Raw genomic sequence first — 23667 nt, 5'->3', positions numbered from 1 at the left:
CTGTTAAGCGAAATCCCCATTGGAATGCATTGAAAACCGGTTAATGTGTTCCAATGGGGAAATACCTCATTGTCCAGTGAAGATTGCCCGTAGAGAACCGCTGATCAGCTATTTAAAATCGCTGTCTTCCGAAGCTTCTGTCCAGAAAACAGCCATTTTGCAAAGGGAGGGAAGTCATTTTGTGAAGGGAAGCCATTTTGCGGAGCCCGAAAAAACATCATTTTGCAAACAAACGGTTCGCGAAGCAGGCTTTTAATCGAGGTAAAGCAAAAAAAACCATAGGAACCATCATTCTGCGATCGCTAAAAAATCATCGTCAAGCGATTTCGTCGTCAAGCGGGGCATCACTGTATTGAGACTTGATGATAATAAGCTGTGAAGTTCATTCCAATTTATGGAAAGCCTTTCCATGGCTTCCTAGGTAGGGAGTACCCAGCAATGGTTTACAGTTCCCTTCTTCTAGGGTTACTTTGAGATTGTGTTGCTTGCCCAAGATTGGACGAGGTGATCTGCTAGCTGTTCAGTTGACTTTTTAGTGGTTTAATAAAGGTATCAGTGGCTCTTGCATTTGTATTGTTTTTGGGGACCACACAGTCTTTTTCTAATTTTTCCTCCTAAGTTTTTATGTTACAGCTATTTACACCTAATTTCAAACAACAGTTCTACAACACTGCTTCAATTCAATGGTTAGCCCCTGTTGAAGTAGACTTACTGAATGAATAGAATTTATTCAAGTGCTGAGTTACCAAGTTTCCATTGATTCAATGGATTGGTCTATTCTAATTTGGACTAACAACTGGATTTATGCCTAAGAAATTAAGTTGGTTATCATATAATTACATAAAAGGAACCAATGTGTAAACATCAGCTCTACCCAGGAGACGAGAGCAGAGAGAAAAGCTTCTGATTTCTAACTCGTATGTACTACATAGTGATATGTGCATTTTGGTTCTGTGCCAGATGTGAACTATATATTTAAAAGCTAGAAGTGAATGTGCCAAGTACAGCTTTCCATAGCCCTAGTGTGGCTTCTCAGGACCCCTGTACCCCACATTGTTCCTCCATTTTCTTTTATAAATGTAATAAAATTGCCCCCCACGCCAGGAAGAAGGGGAGCTTTTTCCACCCCCTTTTACTAGTTTGTGGGGCAATTTCATTACATTTTCACTCCTCAGCTGGAGGGAGGAGTCTGGGGCCTACAATAGGCCTGAGGTCATTTTCTGGTTTAAAAAATTAAAATAGACTGGGAGATATGTGTTTGGCCTCAGATCTCTGGAAGTTGCCTGTTCCTGATCTTGCACAATAATTAGAAGTTAAAAGCCACAATTTTTCCATATTATATTTTTACTGCAATTCTAAGTCATCCTAATTAACTTTTTGGTAGTTTAAACCAATATATTCTGATCTGGGTAGATTCTGACTCATCTTATCTTACCACTCACAAATTGCTTGGTCTTTTACACTAAAAGCAATTGCTACTACACCTCCATGCTGCTCGGCAAAGACAGAGAGTAGGAGCCAGCAAGTCATACTGCGGCAGACGTATTAAATACAGTATGGTGAGAGCCAAATTATATAGGAAATCTATTTTAGGACAGATTAATCTATGTATTCTCTACCTCAAAAACCTTGGAAAGGGTTAAGTCAGAATTGACTTGAGAGCACACAATACTTAGAAAACAGCAGAGGTGCTTGCTGCTATTTTGCTCATATAAAAAAGTTACAAGTCTGAAGCTGTGAGTTTCCTGTATTTGTGGAAATGCTCTGTGCAAGGAGTTACTGTGTTTCCATTCTCACATGTGGATTTAACTAATGTAACTGTGACTAGGCCTATAGTGTGAGCAGACATTTGCTCATGCAATTGAATATTCCCACCTTAGTACCCCACAGAAAATTTTAGAGAAACACAAAATGATAGAGGCAGGGATAGAACCTGCACCACTGATTAATGTTGTTCCTTTGACAGATGGCCTTTCACTGTTCAGAATCCTGTACTCAGTTAATCCTGTAGCGGCTGTTTTATCGTAGATGTATAATGAGCTACCTTAAAGGTAAAGGTAAAGGTTCCCCTTGACAATTTTTGGGCTACCTTATGGTAGATTTACTTTCTGTGATAAAACTAACATTAAGTAGTGTGTTTTATGTGGTGTCAAGTTGGAACCAATTTATAGCAACAGTAATAGGGCTTTAAAGCTAAATGAGATATTTAAGGAGTGTTTCTGTAAATTCCAACCCCACACCCCATGAGTTTCCAGAGCTGTGGGGATTTGAATCCAGGTCTCCTGAGTCCTAGCCAGCTGCTCTATCTACTGCATCACACTAGTTATCTGTTAATGACAAGGAGACAATAAGTTAAATCAACTTTCTTTTTCCTAGAAATGGCAGTGTAAAAACTAAACAAAGACTATATGACATCCCCAGAAACATTACACTTAACAGTAACATTGGAGTATTAATACAAAAAAGAAAGGCCAACTTATGCTAAAAAGCAAGGACACAGCACATCTCCCCTTAGATTTTCTATCGGTATGGAAAATCACTGATTTAAAACTCTCAGGAATCAAAGGTTTTGTCAAACAAATTCCAAATGGCTAAGTAAGCATTTCCAACATGTATCCTCTTACTTGCAGCCAAGAAAGTTTTCCATGACGACATAGACCGACTCCTTCTGCTGCTATACCGCATACAGTTTGCTTTTTGATATGCATCATCTATTGAGAAAAGAAAAAAAAATGAAACAAAGCTACTAGGTATCAAAGGGCATGGAAAACAAGAAATAAATCTGTCAAGCATAACATTTAAACACAGCATGGATAAAATGCAGAGCTTAGAAAACTTAATTTATGACTCCCATAATCCCCAATCCAGCAAGCTATGGCCATGCCGGCTGGGCATTCTGGAAACTATAATTCAAAAAATAACTTTTCAGATGCAGCAGAATTCAGGATTTCAATCCCTTGGTCATAATTAGTATTTATTTTTATGATACCATAACACATGAGCTTTTAGGAATAAAGCACTCTACAACATAATGATCCTCTTCCAATTTCCCAGACATAGAATTTACTAGGATTATACCAGACATTCAAGAAAATGCACTTACTCTCTGATTAACTCATTTTCCTTCCCACAGTGAAGATTCATACCTAAATGTTTTGTACCTCAGCAATCAGACCTCAAAATTAAGCCTTTGTTTGCTGTTCTTTTCCAAGTGCAGAACAAAACATGCTAAATGCTCAAGGCAGGAAGATAAATCACATCTTAGTCCTTTACCATTTCTAAAAACGAACTAAGCAAATTATCTAGTTTCATCACTAGGGTATTCTCCTTGGTCATTTGATACAATTTATACTATGTTACACCAAGTACTGCGGTTATGGTGTCATTTCTTAATTTATAAACACATTATGTTTTTAAATACAATAAATAAATGATTAAATTTGATTATTTAAATAAATTTGGATTCTAATTTTTATCACCTTCTCATGCATATCTCACTTGATACGGTTTTAACATCTAAGAAAGGACAATGTTTGACAAAATTAAATATTACAAGGTGTGTTTCTTCTGATGTACATAGCGCTTCACAGATGCAGTACTGTACTGCCTTTTCTAATGTGGTTTCTGAGGGAATATCTGAATGCTGCAACCAGGCTACTGATCAATGGTGTACTTGTGTCATCCAGCAGGGGGTCAAAGCACCAGCACTCTTCCTGTAACCAGGACCCTCCCAGGTCCTATTAGCTGTATTAGATCATTCCCTCTATCCCCTTTCCCTAAGCAGTTGCCAACTCGCTTCTCTTCACACTGTGCCTCCTTCAAAACCACCCTTCCTTCATGTCATAGATATATAGAAATCTGCCCTCACTTCAGACCACTTTCCCCTTTGGGTGGGGGAGGGATCTTGTTCAACTATACATTCTGTCTAAGGCGGAAGGAGCCAACTTGCTCTCGTACTTACCTGCCTGATTAAGATGTTGCTTGGCTTTCTGCATTCCACTCTTTGTCAGTGCATACACAATGTGTCAATTAAAACCCAGAAGTCATTCTGAAATCCATTCATTGGACTGCTTCAAAAATTTTGCTTCTCTCCTTCTTTACCCAATTCTGTGTTTGTGTTTTTGTTTTTTATTTATACAAACTTAAAAACATTAAGACTTTAACAAATAAATTAACAAAAACATTACAAACTAAACATCTATCCTTCCCCTATGGATCAGAGATTTCACCATCGTCTGGTCATCGGAGTATCTTCAAAGGACTCCGGTGAGCACTGGTTCACTATAAACTGGTTTCCCCCCTAAGTTCCTGTCTTTTTCTGGGCCCAATTATTATATCAACTTCCAGCTTTGATTTACAAAGTCTCTTGGTTGATCCCATAGTGTCTCTGAAAGCATATCTAGTTCTACAGTATCCAATAGCTTCTTTAATAACTTATCCAATATTGGTGTTACTACATTTTTCCATTTTGGGGCCCAGAGTAACCTAGCTGCTGTGAATCTATATAGTAGACTATATTGTATTTTCTTATCAATAATTTCTGGCATTATATTCAATAATAACATTTCAGGTTTAAAACTTAATTTTTGTTGAAGAATCTCTTTTGCCATTTCCCAAACCTGTATCTGATTTTTTTAAAAACTTCTTTGCATGACCACCACATATAACAAGTCCCTGAATTTTTTTACATTTCCAACAAACATTACTGATCCCTTCTGACATTTTTGCCAATCTTACAGGAGTAAATTGCCATCTATGAAACATTTTAAGGATGTTTTCTCTAAGATTCACTGGCTTAATCATTTTATGACTGTCTTTCCACATTTTTGTTCATTCATCATTCATATTGTACCCAAAGTTTTGTGCCCATTTTACCATGTCTCCTTCACACTCTCAACCTCTAAATTGTATTCTAATAAATATGTATACATTTTTAATTATTTTCTCATTGGTGTAAATCCATAATTCATCCACCTGGACTTTCCTCTCAAAGAAGCTCATCATTTTATCCTTTTTGTATCTCGATTCTAATTTCATCATTGACCACCAATCTGTAGCAAGGCCCAGTTTCTCTAGATCTTCTTTATCTTTCATATTCTGGTCTTTAGTTAATAAGTCTTTGTACATGAGTAACGCTCCCTCCTGATTCAATACTTTCAGTGTAAATGCTTCTATTGGTGCTACCCATATTGGAATTTTCTTGCAGGTTTGTATTTTTGCCATATTAACCAAAGCACCTTCCTCAGAATATGTTCTGCAAAATGTGATTGTTCTTTGCATTTCCCATGTGTGTGTGTGTGTGTTTTTCAGTGTCCTATTGCTAAACCCAGAAAAATGAGCAGGGGACATGGTAGAAGCATGGAGTCTGTACAGTGGGAAATCCAAAGCAGCTACCACTGCCTCAAAAGCAAGGAGGGATGGTTTCTGGATGGCAAATTCTCTATCCCACCCCACATGGATTCTTGCCCCCCATTGGTGCAGTTAACTTGTAATCTGGAGTGTGTGAATTTGCATGTATGCACACATAGGAAAGAATGTGTGCATGTAAGAGATCTGCATTTCTGAATTTGCAACTACAGTACTGCTAGGCCTAGTTATATGCAGTAAGCAACTTCCAAGTTACAACAGCTTCACTGGCTATTAGTCCATTTCAAGGCATAATTCAAACATGTTTATTAGTCCATTTCGAGGCATAATTCAAACATGTTTATGAGTTTATGAGCCAGGCTGAAGAGCATGTGACTGGACCACAGCCATCCAGTGAATAACATTACTGAATGGGGATTTGAAACAAGATGGCCCACATTCTTGTCCGAAACTATATCCACTACACTCACCGGCTATTTTATCTAATTAACAACCCTTGTATATCATCCAAATGATCACCTGAATTTGGTATTACTGTTCCTGATGTATGGTACACAATCTAGGTGAATTCCAACCTTCTGGAGATATTTGACCTTGCTGATTTTTCCTTCCTATTTTCTTTTTATCAATTCCTTCAGTTTTTAAGAGGTTTTTCTCAATTTAAGTGCCCTATGTTAGACATCCTTGGAAATTTCCCACTAACTTTGCACTGTAGTCACCATTTTCAAGTGGCTCAATGACAGTTAATATTGGGTAAGGTCTCGCCAATGAAAATTAAGTCCAGAGTCACATTCTCTCTGATCAGTTTAACAGCCAATGATTCTAAGGCACAATCATTTGGGATAGCTAGACATTTAAATCTCTTTGTCTTGCCCAAAATTTAACTACCCAGCCTATCTGAAGCTAACTGAATTCACATACTGCAATCCCATTTTCTCTTTTAGATGTCTCTGATTTCATTTTCCATCTCAGGAGCACTGAGAGCATTTTGTAAAGGGATGTCCCATTAAGTTACTTTTGAGGCATGTATTTTTACCTATTAGTAATTCTGTAGATGAGGCTACACATTTTAATGTTCCTCGTCCACTGTGTATAGAACTCATCATTTCCAGAATGTGCTTCTCTACTCCTACCACTTCATCTACTACTTAAGGTAAAGGTAAAGGTTCCCCTTGACATTTAGTCCAGTCATATCCAACTCTAGAGTGTGGTGCTCATCCCCATCTCCAAGCCATAGAGCCAGCATTTGTCCATAGACAGTTTCCGTGGTGAAGTGGCCAGCGCGACTAGACATGGAATGCTGTTTACCTCCCCACCATGGTGGTATCTATTTATCTACTCACATTTACATGCTTTTGAACTGCTAAGTTGGCAGGTGCTGGGACAAGTGACAGGAGCTCACTCCGTCGCATGGATTCAATCTTACGACTGCTTGGTCATATAATACTTAGCTTTTCCTATTTAAAATAGGCCTTTGGGGGAGTTACATTTAAATGACAAATCAGGCCAAAAATCAAAAAGAAAAATTTAAAAAAGACAAAATGTTGTGGTACCTTAAATACGAACTGCTATATTTTAATGTAGGGTTCAATATTTTAAAGTAAGCTTCTGTGGACAAGTCCATTTCATCAGATTATAAGACATAAATGACAACTATCCCTGAGTCTTTGGGGTGATTTGTTACTTGAGGGCAAACCCTAGAAGGGATTAGGGGCAGAGGAAGCAGACCACCAAGGTTGGGGCAACGGGAAATGACTCCTGGACACTCATAGGTCACCCATCCCTGATATATACAAATCCTATTATTTTCTCTATCGTATCAGGTATGCACTAGGCTCACTAGAGCTGTACCCTCCTTTAAAATCAAGCACTCTAGTTTTTTAAAATCTTGGTTTAAATAGAGAATCTTCTCCTTACAAGTACTGCTTTCCCCACCCATGCCAACTCTGATGGAATTGCAGATTATGCAATGTTGGTTTGATTGCAGTGCTGCACAAACCCTAGTCGCTTTTCCAATGGAAGTTCTGGGACATGAGTGACCAGATATGGAAGGATGATCATAAATTTAAAAGACACACTGTAGCGTTCACCCTGCTCATTAATATTCATGTTGATATTTGCATGCACCAATGAGAGTTGGTGGGGGTGGAGTTAAGAAGGGAGAAGAAAAAGGAGGGAGATTAGAAGAGGAGGAGGCGGTTTAGGTTTGGGAGTTTGGAGTTGAGAGTTTGGGAAGGTGGTAGAGAATAAAAAAGAATGTTGTTTTAGTTGAGAACTAATGACACCGGCTGTGGTGCTGGAGGAGACTCTTGAGAGTCCCCTGGACTACAAGGAGAACAAACCTATCCATTTTGAAGGAAATCAACCCTGAGTGCTCACTGGAAGGACAGATCCTGAAGCTGAGGCTCCAATACTTTGGCCATCTCATGAGAAGAGAAGACTCCCTGGAAAAGACCCTGATGTTGGGAAAGTGTGAAGGCAAGAGGAGAAGGGGACAACAGAGGATGAGATGGTTGGACAGTGTCATCGAAACTACCCACATTTTGACACAACTCCGGGAGGCAGTGGAAGACAGGAGGGCCTGGTGTGCTCTGGTCCATGGGATCACGAAGTCGGACACGACTTAACGACTAAACAACAATGACACTGGATGAACTTTTATTTCTTGTAACTATAAATAATTTATACAGTGGTGTTCCGCATAGCGAGGTTAATCCGTTCCGGATTAACCATCGCTATGGGGAAACATCGCTATACGGAACAAAAAAGCCCATTGGGCTTTCCAAATGGGCCCAAAACTCAATGTTATGCGATGTTCCTCCATAGCGCAGGCATTTTCATGCCCTCGGTAAGCGAGGGCAGGGCGCGAAAACGCTGCTCGTGGCCATTTTGGGTCTTCCGGCGGCCATTTTGGAACCACCGATCAGCTGATTTAAAAAAACGCTATGCGAAGATCGCAAAGCGAGTTTTTGCCTATCTAGGCATCGGTATGCGATTGCATTAGCAATCCCAAAAAACGGATCGCTATGCGAATTCATCGTTAAACGGTGCACTCGTTATGCGAGGCACCACTGTACTTGGTGTTACATAACAGCACTGATGTTACCTGTCTGTCATGGGTTTGGAGGGAAAGTTCCATCCTATGGGGAGTGGAAGGCGGGACATCAGGAGGAGGGGCTGTACTGTATAAATATGTGATGCCTGTGTGGTGAAGGGAGATGCTGAGACAGACTGTGAGACACTGGGTTGGGACGAAGCAGCAGCTGGGGAAGAAGAAGCTGTTGTGGGAGTCTGGGTGTCTGACAGGGTACTACTGTGTGTCAGAGTACCAACCTGATAAGTTCAGGTGTCTGTGGGTTAGCCAGAACTGATGGGTTCAGGGTCTGTGCTTTAAGTTAAAGGTTCTAGGTGAACCAAACTGTATGCTTGTGTGTGTGAGAATAAGCCACGTTACTTTATTTTATTCACCTGATTGTTTTATTTACCCTGTTTGTATTTAAAATAAACCTTATTCTTTTATTGTTTAAAAATCCATCCCTGGTCTGTGTGACTTATTATAGGGAATGGTTGGTGGCAGCTTAGTGTAACTGTGTGACATATCCCAGTAGGTCTGGGTTTGTCACATTGATTGGTGTCCAGCGTGTGGGATACGACTGGTCCAGTTGTCTAGCGGTCCAGCAAAGCCTTGGCAGGTGTGCCCAGAGCAAGGGGGGTCTAGTCAGGGACAGTCTGAGGCGCGTAGGTAATCTTCTAGGTGTACCTCACGGGGAGGTGCGCTAGTAGAAGAACGTGCCAACTGGGGAGACTTAGATTAAGGTGCTCTGAGGCAGCCTAGTTTTGGCGGGAAAACGCTGAGGCAAAACTGCGTAGCAACAGCGAGCTAGCTTGCCAGCTGAGAGGCCCAGCAGAGGGGGGTAGGCTCTGACTCGATACTGTTGCAACTTTAGTGCTGAAGAACAGCAGCAATCTCTAGGGAGAGCTGGTTCTGAGGCAAGAAGGAAAAAAAGTGGTCGTTTTATTTTGAGGCTTGACTTTTAAAGCAGCCTGTTCTGAGGGGGGGGTTATGCCCTTGACTCGAAGCCAAGTAGCAGAAATGGGTGAAGTGAAAGACCCCCAGGTGGACCAAGGTTCTGAGGATGAATTTGGCTCAGTGCAGGGTGACAGCACAGGAGAACAAAACCCAGAACTTAGGAAAATGATCATAGCCCAACAGCATGAACTGAGGATGAGGCAATTTGAAATAGAGAGAATGGAAAGTGAGGCCAGAGAAAGAGCTGAAATCAGTCAGGTAGAGGCAGATGCCAGGAAAAGGGAAATGGCCATGAGGATAGAAGAGATGGAACTGAAACACAGAATTAGAATGGCACAATTAGAATTAACATTCCTCAATAAGAGAAACAACAATTTATCAGTTGAAGAAATTGCGGAAAGAGAAAAGTATGAGGCTCAGGCCAGACAAAGTGAGCAAGATCTTGAAAAATATAATCAGCAAAAAGACATTAAATTAAAAGAAATCAGAGATAAGACTGAAGAAAAAGTAAAAGAGATAAAAGCTAGGGCTGAGGAAGAAATTTTACAGATCAGGGCTGAGTTTGAGGCTAAGCAAAAGGAGCTGGAAAAGAAACCAAAAGAAGGCACACAGGTTAAGGCACAACCTCAAAACCTGAATTATTCTGAACAAAACATGAGGGAAACATGGGACCCTAAGTACTCCAAAGGGTTAGTTCAGAGCCTGCCAAAAATGGGCGGCCATTTTGTTGATAAACCTTCTGGGCAGAGCCAGTCCAGGAACCAGATTTTGGAGGGAAAACCAAACCCAGAGGAGAAAGACTCCAAGTATAGCAGAAAATGTTATTTCTGTGAGGGAAAGGGCCATCTAATCTCAGGGTGTGAGAAATGGAAGCAGATAAAAGGAAATGTGCCTCATGATTCTAGTGGAACCAAGCCAAAAGCTGTGTTCTGTGTCCAGAAAGAGCAAAGCTCATTGTCACAGAGGGAGCCTGTTGCCATGGCTACTCAGTCTGGGACAGCTGCCTCTGCTGATCAGGCTGGGGAAAATGGTCCCCTTATGGAGGTAAAGCGCTGCTTGCTGATAAAAACAGATTCTCAGTTGTTTGAGACAGCAGGGGTGGACGTAGGAATACTTGACCGTCAGTATAGGGGGCTGCGGGACACTTGTTCCCAGGTAACCCTGTGCCATCCAGATATCATCCCTAGGGAGTTTATAATCCCAAATGAGAGCATGAAGGTGGCAGGGATTGAGGGGCAGATAATCTCTCTGCCAGTAGCAGAGGTACCTGTCAACTTTCAAGGCTGGAGGGGAGATTGGCGGATAGCGATTTCATCGACTCTGCCAGCAGCCGTGCTCGTGGGAAATGACCTGGCTGAACATGTGAAACGGGTGCTAGTGATTACACGCTCACAAGCCACCACGGGGACAGTTCAGGGGGGTAATGATGAGCCAGAGACGGAAGCAGAGAGGAGTTCAGAAGCTGTGGTGGAAACCTTAACCACAGACAGCAGATTTGGACAGGAGCAAAAGGCAGACGCCACTCTCCAAAAGTGTTTTGAACAGGTGACTGACGCTCAGCTAACACCTGAGACCCCAGTGAGATTTCTGGAGAAAAAGGGGATTTTATATAGAGAAACCCTGAGGAATATCTCAAAAGGGGGAGATGGGATCAGAAGTCAGCTGGTGGTACCTGAAAAGTATCGCCCCATGATCTTACAAAGGGGGCACTCTGACATGTTTGCTGCACACTTAGGAGTGAACAAAACACAGCAGAGAATCACACAGAATTTCTACTGGCCTGACATAGGGAAGCAGATCAGGGAGTTCTGTAAACAATGTGATGTGTGTCAAAGGCAGGGGAATAACCGCGACAGGACTAAAGCAAAGTTGTGCCCTTTGCCTGTGATTGACACTCCGTTCAAATGCATAGGGGTGGATATTGTGGGACCTTTGCCCAAGGCCACAAAGAGGGGGAACAGGTTCATTCTAACAATTGTGGACCATGCCACAAGGTATCCTGAAGCCATACCCTTGACTAACATTGAAACTAACACAGTGGCCGATGCTTTGGTGGGGTATATGTCCAGGATGGGATTTGCCTCAGAGATAATCACAGATTTGGGCGCATCGTTCACATCAAAGCTCATGAAACGCTTATGGCAGATCTGTGGAATTAAGCACAAGGAAACCACTGCTTATCATCCTGAAAGCAATGGGTTAACTGAGAAGTTCAATGGGACTCTAATGCGCATGATTAGGGCTTACTTGGCAGAGAATCCAAACAATTGGGACCAGAAGCTGCAATCCCTTTTGTTTGCTTATCGATCAGTGCCACAAGCCAGTACCGGGTTTAGTCCATTTGAACTTCTATTTGGGAGACGGGTGAAAGGGCCCCTTGATTTGATCAAACAAAATTGGGAGCAGATCACCCAGGATGACCCACAAGACGTTGTGACATACATAGACACCTTGATGAATGACCTAAGGAGAAATCTAGAGCTGGCAGCAGAAAACCTGCAAGCTCAGAAGGTCAAACAGAAAACATGGTATGACCGCAAAGCTAGAGAGAGGCACTTTGACCCAGGGGAGGAAGTGCTTTGGCTTAGGCCCTGCAGAGAGAATAAGCTGCAGCTCAAACGGGCAGGACCATATAGGGTCATTTCCAAGATGTCAGATCTGAACTACCTAATAGAGCAGGAGGAGAACCAAGCAAGGAGGGTGGTTCATGTGAATGCCCTAAAACCCTACTACAGAGGGGAACAGAGGGTTCTATTTGCTATAAAAGCAGCGGAGAGTGAGGAAGCTGAATTACCCTTCTGGGAGGGTAGAGGGGAAGTAAAATACAACCCAGAGGAGGTAAAGATCAGTCCTGCACTCACCCAAGACCAGCAGCAAGAACTAAAAATGCTGCTTAGCAAATATCAACAGGTGTTTTCCAACAAGCCGGGGATAGTGAAGGGAGTGATGCATCGGATCCACACAGGGGATGCACCCCCGCAGGCAGTATCCCCATACCGAGTAACGGGACCCTATAGGGACAAGGTGCGGAAGGAGCTGGACGAAATGCTGAGGGAGAACATAATCGTCCCCTCTTCTAGTCCTTGGTCCTCTCCGATAGTCCTTGTGGACAAGCCTGATGGGAGCATTAGGTTTTGTGTTGATTACAGGAAATTAAACCGTGTAACCACTCCTGATGCCTACCCAATGCCCAGGCTAGACAACCTGATTGAAACCATAGGGGGTTGTCGGTTCATCTCATCATTGGACCTGGTAAAGGGATATTGGCAATTAAGAATTGATCCCAGGGATCAAGAAAAGACTGCCTTTTGCAGCCCTTTTGGTCTCTATGAGTTTCGAGTCCTGAGCTTTGGTCTCAGAAATACACCAGCCACATTCCAAAGGCTGATGGACCGGACCTTGGCAGGGCTCAGTGACTTTACAGTGGCCTACATTGACGACATAGGGATCTTCAGTAATACCTGGGAAGATCACCTGATACACCTGGAGTTAGTGCTGCAGAGGTTAAGTGCAGCAGGGCTAACGGTAAAGGCCAGCAAGTGTCAGCTGGGTAGCCCAGAAATAAAATACTTGGGTCACATGGTAGGGGGAGGAATGATAAAACCCCTAGAGGCCAAAATAGAAGCTGTTCGTGATTGGCCTAGACCCAACACCAAGAAAAAGGTCAAATCATTTCTTGGGTTGGTGGGCTACTACAGAAAGTTCATCCCGAGGTTTAGCGAGATTGCGGCTCCGCTGACCGATCTGACGAGGAAGAAGGCTGATGACCGCATCCCGTGGACCAGCGACTGTGAGGCGGCGTTCCAGAGGTTGAAGGAGGCGTTAATCAACTATCCTGTGTTGCGGGCTCCAGACTTCGACCGGGAGTTTATCATCTACACCGATGCGTCTAACAGCGGGGTAGGAGCAGTTCTGTGCCAAGAGGATGAGAATGGTGACCAGCATCCAGTGTCCTACCTGAGTAGGAAACTTCAAAAAGGTGAGAGACATTTGGCAACCGTGGAGAAGGAGTGTTTGGCCATAGTCTACGCGATCCAGAAGGCCAAGCCTTACATCTGGGGAAGACATTTTATTCTGTGTACTGACCATTCACCATTGCAATGGTTAAAGACAATGAAAACCCACAATAGCAAACTTATGAGGTGGGCTTTGAACTTACAGGACTATGACTTTGAAGTGAAGGTGGTCAGAGGGTCAGTGAACTGTGTTGCTGACGCCTTATCAAGAAGACCTGAAGACTGAAGACGGCGAAAGAACATGGACTATATGTATATAATGAAAACAAAAAGTTAAAATGTACCTGGTTTTAAATTGGTTTGTATTAATAAAGGTAAATTGATGTAATGTATATGGTAAATGTTTAAATGCCTATTTGAAATGTTTAACTTAGAATGTAAGTAAGTATAATATGGTAGGTATAATTGGTGTTGTGTGTTTTATACAGGTTGTTTTTTTGGGAAAAAGCACCTTAGCTTTCCCCCTACAAAACAACTTATAAAGAGGGGAGGTGTTACATAACAGCACTGATGTTACCTGTCTGTCATGGGTTTGGAGGGAAAGTTCCATCCTATGGGGAGTGGAAGGCGGGACATCAGGAGGAGGGGCTGTACTGTATAAATATGTGATGCCTGTGTGGTGAAGGGAGATGCTGAGACAGACTGTGAGACACTGGGTTGGGACGAAGCAGCAGCTGGGGAAGAAGAAGCTGTTGTGGGAGTCTGGGTGTCTGACAGGGTACTACTGTGTGTCAGAGTACCAACCTGATAAGTTCAGGTGTCTGTGGGTTAGCCAGAACTGATGGGTTCAGGGTCTGTGCTTTAAGTTAAAGGTTCTAGGTGAACCAAACTGTATGCTTGTGTGTGTGAGAATAAGCCACGTTACTTTATTTTATTCACCTGATTGTTTTATTTACCCTGTTTGTATTTAAAATAAACCTTATTCTTTTATTGTTTAAAAATCCATCCCTGGTCTGTGTGACTTATTATAGGGAATGGTTGGTGGCAGCTTAGTGTAACTGTGTGACATATCCCAGTAGGTCTGGGTTTGTCACACTTGGTTTTTAAATGACATGTTGACTGGACCTCTGTCTTTAATATTGAATAATGTTGATGTAATCAACTGGTGGCAGCTGAAGACATGTAGCTTGTGCCTTTGTTTGGTGAAACAACCAAGGGGCAGGTGGGAACGTGACAGACATATTAGCTTTTCTTTTGGGAAAAGGAAAATTAGTAGAATGCATCTGTAGAAACAATGGTATTATACTCACCGCATAGCCGAATTTCTTCTGAAACTGATCAATAACAACAAATTCTATATCTTCTGCTTTCTCTTCACCTGCAATTAAAAACACACACACTAAAAACCTGTTTACTTCTGAGCCTGATATAACCTAAAGCAGCCATTCTAACTTGGCTCCCTTTAGATGTGCTGCATTGTATCACCCATGATCCTCCCCCAATACAGACACTGGCTGGGGATGGCATGGTATTCCAAAATATATACAGGATGCCAGGTTGAAGAAAGCTGCCCTTAAAGCTCTAAAGTGTGTTCTCAAAAATAAACTCATAATATTTGCAAATAATAAAAGGTGTGGAATAGGTGAAAAGGAGCTGCTCCTTCAGTACATTTTATTAAGTCACCTCTTAAAAGAAAATAACAAGCACATTTGCAACAGGCAGATATAGCCAAAGACATACATATACTTTAAAGGTCTTCTTTCTGTGTAAAAGTACATACAGTCATGTGAAGAACAAAGTACACCCACTTTTAATTCTAAGGTTTTATGTATCAGGACACAATAAAAATCATCTGGTCCTTAGCAAGTCTGAAAATTAGGTAAATACAACTTCAGATAAGAAGGAAAAATGGGAGTTGTCTAAAGAAACCAGAATGGCTGGCTAAAAAACTTTCAACTGAACTAAGTGTTAAAAAATGTACAAGAAATGGAAAAATTGGGAAAACACCAAAGAGAAATACAAGCAAATAGCCAATATGTGTAGGGGGAAGGTAAGAAAAGCAAAAGTGCAGAATGAACTCTGGCTTGCCAGACAAATTAAAAAAAAATTAAAAGGGCTTTTTTAGTTATGCCCACAGCAAAACAAACAAACAAACAAACAAACAAACAAAACAAGGAAATGATAGGGTCACTGCCTGCAGAAGTGGAAGGACAGGGAAAAGGCTGAACTGCTCAACACCTTCTTTGCCTCAGTTTTCTCCAAAAAGGATAACAGTGCTCAACCGGAGGGGTGAAGAGCAGGTGATGTAGTGGGGGAAATATAGCACAGAATAGGTAGAGTAGTAGTGCAGGAATACCTGGCTACTCTAAATGAATTCAAGTCTCCAGGGCCAGATGACTTACATCCAAGGATATTAAATAACTGGCAGAAGTAATTTCAGAACCATTGGCAATAATATTTGAGAATTCTTGGAGAACAGAAATCCCCACAGACTGGAGGAGGGCAAATGTTGTCTCTATTTTCAAAAGGGTAGGGACGAAGACCCAAATAATTATCGCCCAGTCAGCCTGACATCAATTCCCGGAATAATTCTAGAGCAAATAATTAAACAGTTTGTGTTTACTTAGAAAGCAATGTTGTCATCGCTAAAAGTCAACACGGGTTTCTCAAAAACAAGTCACGCCAGACTAAACTGATCTCTTTTTTGATAGTTACACAGGCTGAATAGATGAAGGAAACGCTGTGGATGTAGCATATCTTGATTTCAGTAAGGCCGTTGACAAAGTTCTCTGTAGCGAACAGCCCTGCCCTCACCTGTCTGTCACAGTAGAACAGTGAAGGAGGAGCCAATGCGTGGACGGAGGGAGCTGGATATAAAGGCTGGTGTGTAGAGCCTGAGAGATTCTGTGAGTGAGAGACAGTGTGAAACTTAAAAGTGAACTAAGAGTTAGTTAGAGATCTGTAAGAACGATAAATGGAATAGAGAGTTAAAAGAGGTTTAAAGTTAAAGCAGTTTTGATTCAAATACTAGTGATTATCAGGCTGTGATTTACTTATTGAATATTAATCATATATTAACTTCCCTGATCTAATAAATGACTTAAGTTTTAAAAGCACAGATGTCTCCATAATTAAATGGTATTAAGGCAGTAATACCTGGTAGCAGGGAAGAAGAAAGGGGAAAAAGAAGACCCAAATAATTATTGCCCAGTCAGCCTGACATCAATTCCCGGAATAATTCTAGAGCAAATCATTAAACAGACAGTTTGTTATTACTTAGAAAGCAATGCTTTCATTGCTAAAGGTCAACACTGGTTTCTCAAAAACAAGTCATGCCAGACTAATCTGATCTCTTTTTTGTTAAGAGTTTCAGGCTTATTGGTTAAAGGAACACGGTGGATGTAGCATATCTTGATTTCAGTAAGGCCGTTGACAAAGCTCCCCATGATATTCTTGCTAGGAAGCTAGTAAAATTTGGGCTAGACACTGCTACTCAATTGGTTGACTGACTGAATCCAAAGGGTGCTCACCAATAGCTTCTCTTCATCCTGGGGAGAGGTATCTAGTGGGGTGCCTCAGGATTCTATTCTGGGCCCTGTGCTATTCAACATCCTTATCAATGACTTGGATGAAGGAAGAGAGAGTCTGCTGATTAAATTTGCAGATGATACCAAATTGGGAGGGATTGCTAATTCCCCAAAGAGCAGGATGAAAATTCAAAACGACCTTGACAGATTAGAGTCCTGGGCCAAAACTAACAAAATGAATTTCAACAAGGAGTAAGGTCCTACACCTAGACAGAAAAAATAAACTGCATAGATAAAGGATGGAAGGCTCCTGGCTAGACAACAGTACATGTGAAAGGGATCTAGGAGTCTTTGTAGACCACAAACTGAACATGAGTCAGCAGTGTGATACGGCTGCCAAGAAAACCAATGCAATTCTTGGTTGCATCAATAGGAGTATAGAGTCTATATTAAGGGAAGTGATAGTACCACTATATTCTGCTTTGGTCAGAACTCACCTGGAGTATTGTGTCCAGTTCTGGGCACCTCAATTCAAAAAGGATGTTGACAACCTGGAACGTGTCCAGAGGAGGGCGACCAAAATGGTCAAAGGTCTGGAAGCCATGTCCTATGAGGAGCAGTTTATAGAGCTGGGAATGTTTAGCCTTACAAAAAGGTTAAGAGGGGACATGATAGTCATGTTTAAATATTTGAGGGGATGTCATGTCGAGGAAGGGACAGGTTGTTTTCCACAGTTCCAGACACTAGGACAAGGAGCAATGGTTTCAAACTACAGGAAAAGAGATTACACCTGAATCTCAGGAAGAACTTCCTGACAGTCAGAGCTGATTGGCAGTGGAATATGCTGCCTTGGAGTGTGGTGGAGTCTCCTTCTTTGGAGGTTTTTAAGCAGAGTCTGGATGGCCATCTGTTGAGAGTGCTTTGATGGAGTTCCCACATGGCAGTAGGTTGGACCCGATGGCCCCTATGGTCTCTTCCAACTTTGTGATTCTAAACAACACATGACGTATTGCAATGTGTCATGATTTATTTAACAAAAATAAAGCCGAAATGGAGAAGCAATGTGTGAAAAACTAAATACACCTTACTGCTTCCCTAGGATTTAAGAGGCTAACTAGCAGTTTGGTGGTGCTAACTAAATGCCCTTGATCATCAGCAAGTGCGATGAAATCACACTTTAAAAAGTGTGATTTCATCACACCACTCTATAAAAGTGGAAGTTTTAGCAGTTTGCTGGTCTGGAACATTGAGGTGTATGTTAACACAACACCAAGAAAGAAACACATCAGCATGGATTGTAGAGAAGTGATTGTTGCTGTCCATCAATCTGGGAAGGATTCTGATGCCATTTCCAAACAATTTAAAGTCCATCTTTCTATAGTGAGGAAGATAATAATTCACAAGTGGAAAAACATTCTTTTTTTATTAATATTTTATTTTTAAACTACTAGGAATAGGGTAGGGAATACAAAAGGTAAAAGGAAGTGGAAGGGATGGGAAAAAGATTTTGAGAATAGGAGAACACAGAATATACAGTCATCCAATCTATTCATGTTAAGTATACAAGCATTCAATCTATTCATTTTTCAATTAAAAAATCAACTTTCTACTTTTTTTAACTATTTGATTACCCTCTGGCTATTAACTTCCATTGATGTTTTAGTTTAAATCTAAGTTACTCCAACACTATCAGGAAACCGAGACCATTTGTAAAATACATCCCCTCTTTCAAATTCCTTCTGTCTTGGGCATACATTCAGCACGCCTGAAAAAGTATCAATTTCTGTCACTTCCCATATTTTCTCAGTACGCTTCTATTGTTTCCGTGGCTCTGTTTTCTTCCAGTTTTTGGAAGAGAAGAATGAATTCAGGACAGTAATCCGATTTTTAACATCACATTTTCTGACCATTGTAACTAAATAGCTCACTGGGTAACTCTTTATCCCATCTATGTTACCTGGCATCGCACTCAATAAAAGCAGTTCTGGAGTTAGTACAGTTTCATTTAACTGCTGTTTAACATCTGATGACTTCTCTTTCATCAAATCTTCCATCTGGCTAAGATGCTCATTTACCTGCTGAAATCCTGTTATTATTATCCTTTGCATGGTAACCTGCCATTCTTTATCTGACAAAGTCCCTAACATTTGATATTTTAATTTTCCGGAGGCCATTTCCATCTTTCCAATGAGTATGGTCTGTATAAATAATACTCTTTAATTTCCACTATTTCATCAACAAACCAAACCCATCATCATAAACATCCCCTAGGTACATCCTTGCCCAGATATTATAGTATATAGATCAACTCTTAGACCAACAATTAAAATTACAACCGTGCCAGTATTATTAGAATCCCACACAGTCCGGCCAAAAAAAAAGTCCAGACTAAACAGCAAACACAGGAAGTCAGTCTCTCCAGTAGATTTCCTTATACTCCGTCAAACTCCAGTCTTGGTTTTCCTAGCTCCTCAGTCTATTCGGTTGCGTCGTCTCACTGATGATTCACAATCTGTTTTCTTGCTTCCCAAAGTTTATTCACCCTAGAAAGACCCAGCAAGGACCTATTATCAAAGTCCCATTCATCAAACTCCAGTCATGGTTTTGCTAGCTGCTCAATCTAGCCGATTGTGTCATCTCGCTGGTGCTTCATAGTCTGTTTTCTTGCTTCCAAAAGCTAATTCATCCTTCTCCGAAAACCCAGAAAAATTCTGTTATCAGAGTCCCACACAGTCTAGGGAAAAAGATCTAGACTAGACAGAATTCAGAAAATTTCAGTCTCTTAAAGCCTATCCAGTGGTATTTCCCTCAGGGATTTTTTTCAGAAACACAAGATTTTTCCGTCTGTCTCTCTCTTCAGCCTTGAACCAGCCTGCTGTTTAAGAATTAGTTTTATTTTGAAGAAGCAGGCTGGAAAGCAAAACTGGCTGCTCCTTATCTTCTTTCGGTCAAATATATTCACTCTAATTTATTTTTCATCTTAATGAGGTTGTTCATAAATCAAAGGCTTCGACTTAATTTGTTACTGTATATTTTCGACCGTATTTCTTGTCCTCCTCTCCTCGGGGGTGGAGTTGCTCAAGCTATTCTGCCAAGATGGCTCCCGCATCCGATCTGTGCTACGGTGAATTTTCAGGTTCCGCCCAATCTTCTCCCTTCTGTTGCTCACCGACTGCTTCAGAGAGACCTCTCCTGATCTCCCCTTTGATCCCCCATTTCTAGAGGGACCCCAGACCGGGCAGTTTCAGCTTTTCCCGGGAGCTGTTCCCCGGGGCTGCTTGCTGCACCACGATGAAGCTCTGCCTCCCAATCACAAGTGGAAAAACATTCAAGACAGTTACCGATCTTTCCAAGAGTAGACATCCAAGCAAATTCACCCCAAGATCAGACTGTGCAATGCTCAGAGAAATTGCAAAAAACACAAGAGTTACATCTCAGAGTCTACAAGTCTCAGTTAACATGTTAAATGTTAAAGTTCATGACAGTACAATTAGAAAAAGACTGAAGAAGAATATGCAGCATGGCTTAGGTTTGCCAAGTTGCATTTGGACAAACCACAAGACATATGGAATAATGTCCTTTGGACAGACAAGACCAAAGTGAAGATGTCTGGCCATAATGCATAGTGCCATGTTTGGTGAAAGCCAAACACAGCATATCAGCGCAAACACTTCATATCAACTGTCAAGCATAGTGATGAAGGGATGATGATTTGGACTTGTTCTGCTGTCACAGAACCTGGGCACCTTGCAATCATTGAGTCAACCATGAGCTCCTCTGTACACCAAAGTATTCTAGGGTCAACTGTGAGGCTATTTGTCCAATACCTAAAGCTTGGCTGGAATTGGGTTATGCAAGAGGGCAATGATCCCAGGCACACCAGCAAATCTACAACAAAATGGCTGAAAAAGAAAAGAATCAAGGTGTTACAATGGCCCAGTCTAAGTCAACTCAACCTGATTGAAATGCTATGGTGGGACCTTCAGAGAGCTGTGCATAAAAAATGCTCCCAAACCTCAATGAACTGAAGCAACATTGTAAAGAAGAAGGGACCAAAATTCCTCCACAACGATATGAGAGACTAATAAAAGTGATACAGAAAACAATTACTTCAAGTTATTGCTATTAAGGTGGCTCTACAAGCTACTGAATCATAAAGTGTACTTAATTTTTTACACATGGCTTCTCCATTTTGGCTTTGTTTTTGTTAAGTAAATCATGACACTGTGTAACATGTCCTGTGTTGTTGTTCATTTGAGGTTGTATTTACTTAATTTTCAGATCTGCTAAAGACCAGACAATTTTTATTATGTCCTGATATGTAAAACCATGGAATTCAAATAGGGTGTATTTTCTTTCTCACATGACTGTATCACACCCCCTTTGCTGCTCACTGTAGTGATGCTAAGTGTACTATTATTTTCACTGATAATTGTTTTCATATTTTTTCTCAAGCCACAGGAGGTATGTAAAAATATTGTTCATCTCTGTTCTCATCCTCCCTCTTAGCCTGACAATTTATATTATGGGTTTGGACTAGCTAAAAGGGCTTCCATTAAGACAAGGTAGGGCACCTGATTTTTGCAAAATCCACTCCCTCCCCCCACATCATATTCAATACCCTTCTAAAGAGTTCCACAATCCTCAATCAGGAGGATCATAGTAGACAAAAACCAGATGCCCTACTTTCCTTAGGTGAAATGTGTTTTCTTATAGCACAAAGTGACTACAGACCTCAATGCTATATGTACTGCTGCTAGTATTACCAGAACCCACAATGATACAGATTTTTATGGGAGATTCCTTCAGCACATTGCACTAGCTTTACAAAGACACTATCATAATTTGGCATTCCAGGAAATCTAATATGTACATCAGCATTGCATGGATATTACAATGGGGGTACAAAGTGTATACATACACACAGATATACATACATTATAAATGGACATCCTGCCATGGACAATCACAGTGCTTCAAGTATTTTTAGAAAAGTTAAACAAGGCAACATAATATGCCCTAAAAATGGCACAAGAAAGATGGGATCCAAAAACATGAATTGCAGGTTAAGTATCACCCTAACTTTTTTCTAATTACCTGCAAAATTATACGTGACATAACCCAACAAAGGCTGCTGTTTTTCTTGGGAAACTGTTCCAGGATGTTGAGCTCCTTGCTTTATCAGTTCTTCTTTATCCTCTGCTGAAAATTTGGCAGCTGGAACTTCCCTGCACATATTATTATTAGAACCACAATCAATAACTGTTTATGCTCATAAACACCTGTCATTCCTGGCAAAAAATAACTCTTCATATGTACCTGTATGTGCTTAGAGTTGGCTTTTCTTCTGCACCACGTTGTAATAGGTCTTCAAGCAATTCCACTAAAACATAATTCAACAGCTCCTGTTATAGAAACAGGCTTCAATCACAAGACTTACAATTAATCCCCCAAAAGCTGAAGATAGGCCAAAACCTCATCAACAAAACTTTACAAGCAAAAAAGAAACATACCAACAAGCAAGGGAAGAAATCAGCGTCAGAAGGGGATAGAAAATGGGTATTTACACAGTCACAACAGTTTATATAGTGTGCCTCCCCAAAAAGCATATTAAGTGAGGCAGAAGTAACACTAGCTTATTCTGCAGTCTCTCCTAAAACCATTTTTATCCTATTAACAAAGGAAGATACGATTGCATCACTATTATATTTTCAATAGCAAACATACTATTTAAGATTTTAGAAAGAGGACAGGTACACAAAATGGGAAGTGATTAAAGATTTGAGACGCAAAGTGGTGAGAGTGAAAGCAGTGTTCAAGAAAATGAGAAAGGACTAGATAATTTGCAGCCGTCTGGACACTTCTGTAAAATCTTAAATAATTGCCCCCCCCCTTTTCAGAATTGGATCTAATTTTACTGGGAGATTTAAATTTGAAAATGAGACAAAGATATTCAACGTTTTCCCCAGTAATAACTTCAACCTTGCACACAGTTATGTGGAAACAACTGTTACTGAACTCTGCCCTGTATTTGTCTAAATTAAATTACTCATAAAACAAATGAGTATTTGATGGTCTTTTTCGCAATGACATGAACAAGCATAAACTGTGAGCAGTGGATTTATCCCTGGAATCTAGTGAGCCTACTGACGACAAACAACAAACCTTCCACTCTTGTTAATTGCTACATTCTTTTTCAGAATTGGGGGGGGGGGCTCCTCTTATCACCTGCCTCCCCCATCACAATTAAGCAGAGGCAAAAAAAAAAAAAACCCAACAACCTCTAGTTGGTTGTTGTGGGTTTTTTTGGGCTGTTTGGCCATGTTCTGGAAGTTTTGCTTCCTAACATTTCGCCAGTCTCTGTGGCCAGCATCTTCAAAAGACAGGAACTAGAACTCTGTCTGTATTCTGGTATAGTCTTAATTTTAATAGAGTCCAGCATCTTACATCGTCGTCGTTTAGTCGTGTCCGACTCTTCGTGACCCCATGAACCAGAGCATGCCAGGCCCTCCTATCCTCCACTGCCTCCCGTAGTTGTGTCAAATTCATGTTGGTTGCTTCGCAGACACTGTCCAGCCATCTCATCCTCTGTCGTCCCCTTCTCCTCTTGTCCTCACACTTTCCTAACATCAAGGTCTTTTCCAAGGAGTCTTCTCTTCTCATGAGATGGCCAAAGTACTGGAGCCTCAGCTTCAGGATCTGTCCTTCCAGTGAGCACTCAGGGTTGATTTCCTTTAGAATTGATAGGTTTGTTCTCCTTGCAGTCCAGGGGACTCTCAAGAGCTTC

At 41.1% G+C, this 23667-nt stretch overlaps 1 protein-coding gene across 12 annotated transcripts in view; it reads right to left on the bottom strand.

Annotated features, from left to right (window-relative positions):
- EXD1 (exonuclease 3'-5' domain containing 1) overlaps positions 1–23667 on the bottom strand; it is a 44335-nt gene that overhangs the window by 11780 nt on the left and 8888 nt on the right. For 10 of the 12 annotated variants that reach the window (XM_020793692.3, XM_072986255.2, XM_020793688.3 and 7 more), the window contains exons 4-7: positions 22200–22263; positions 21978–22108; positions 14664–14731; positions 2625–2711 (exon numbers count right to left, since the gene is read on the bottom strand). In XM_020793692.3, the coding sequence (XP_020649351.3) occupies positions 2625–2711; positions 14664–14731; positions 21978–22108; positions 22200–22263 (350 nt within the window). Of the gene's footprint in view, positions 1–2624; positions 2712–14663; positions 14732–21977; positions 22109–22199; positions 22286–23667 lie in introns of all 12 variants that reach the window. The other 2 variants (XM_020793694.3, XM_020793695.3) reach the window with 1 other exon arrangement.

Source organism: Pogona vitticeps, chromosome 1 (assembly GCF_051106095.1).
Source record: "Pogona vitticeps strain Pit_001003342236 chromosome 1, PviZW2.1, whole genome shotgun sequence".
In the NCBI taxonomy this organism is placed as follows: Eukaryota; Metazoa; Chordata; class Lepidosauria; order Squamata; family Agamidae; genus Pogona; species Pogona vitticeps.
The sequence above is the reverse complement of the archived record's forward strand: the minus strand, read 5'-3'. Positions and strand labels throughout refer to the sequence as shown.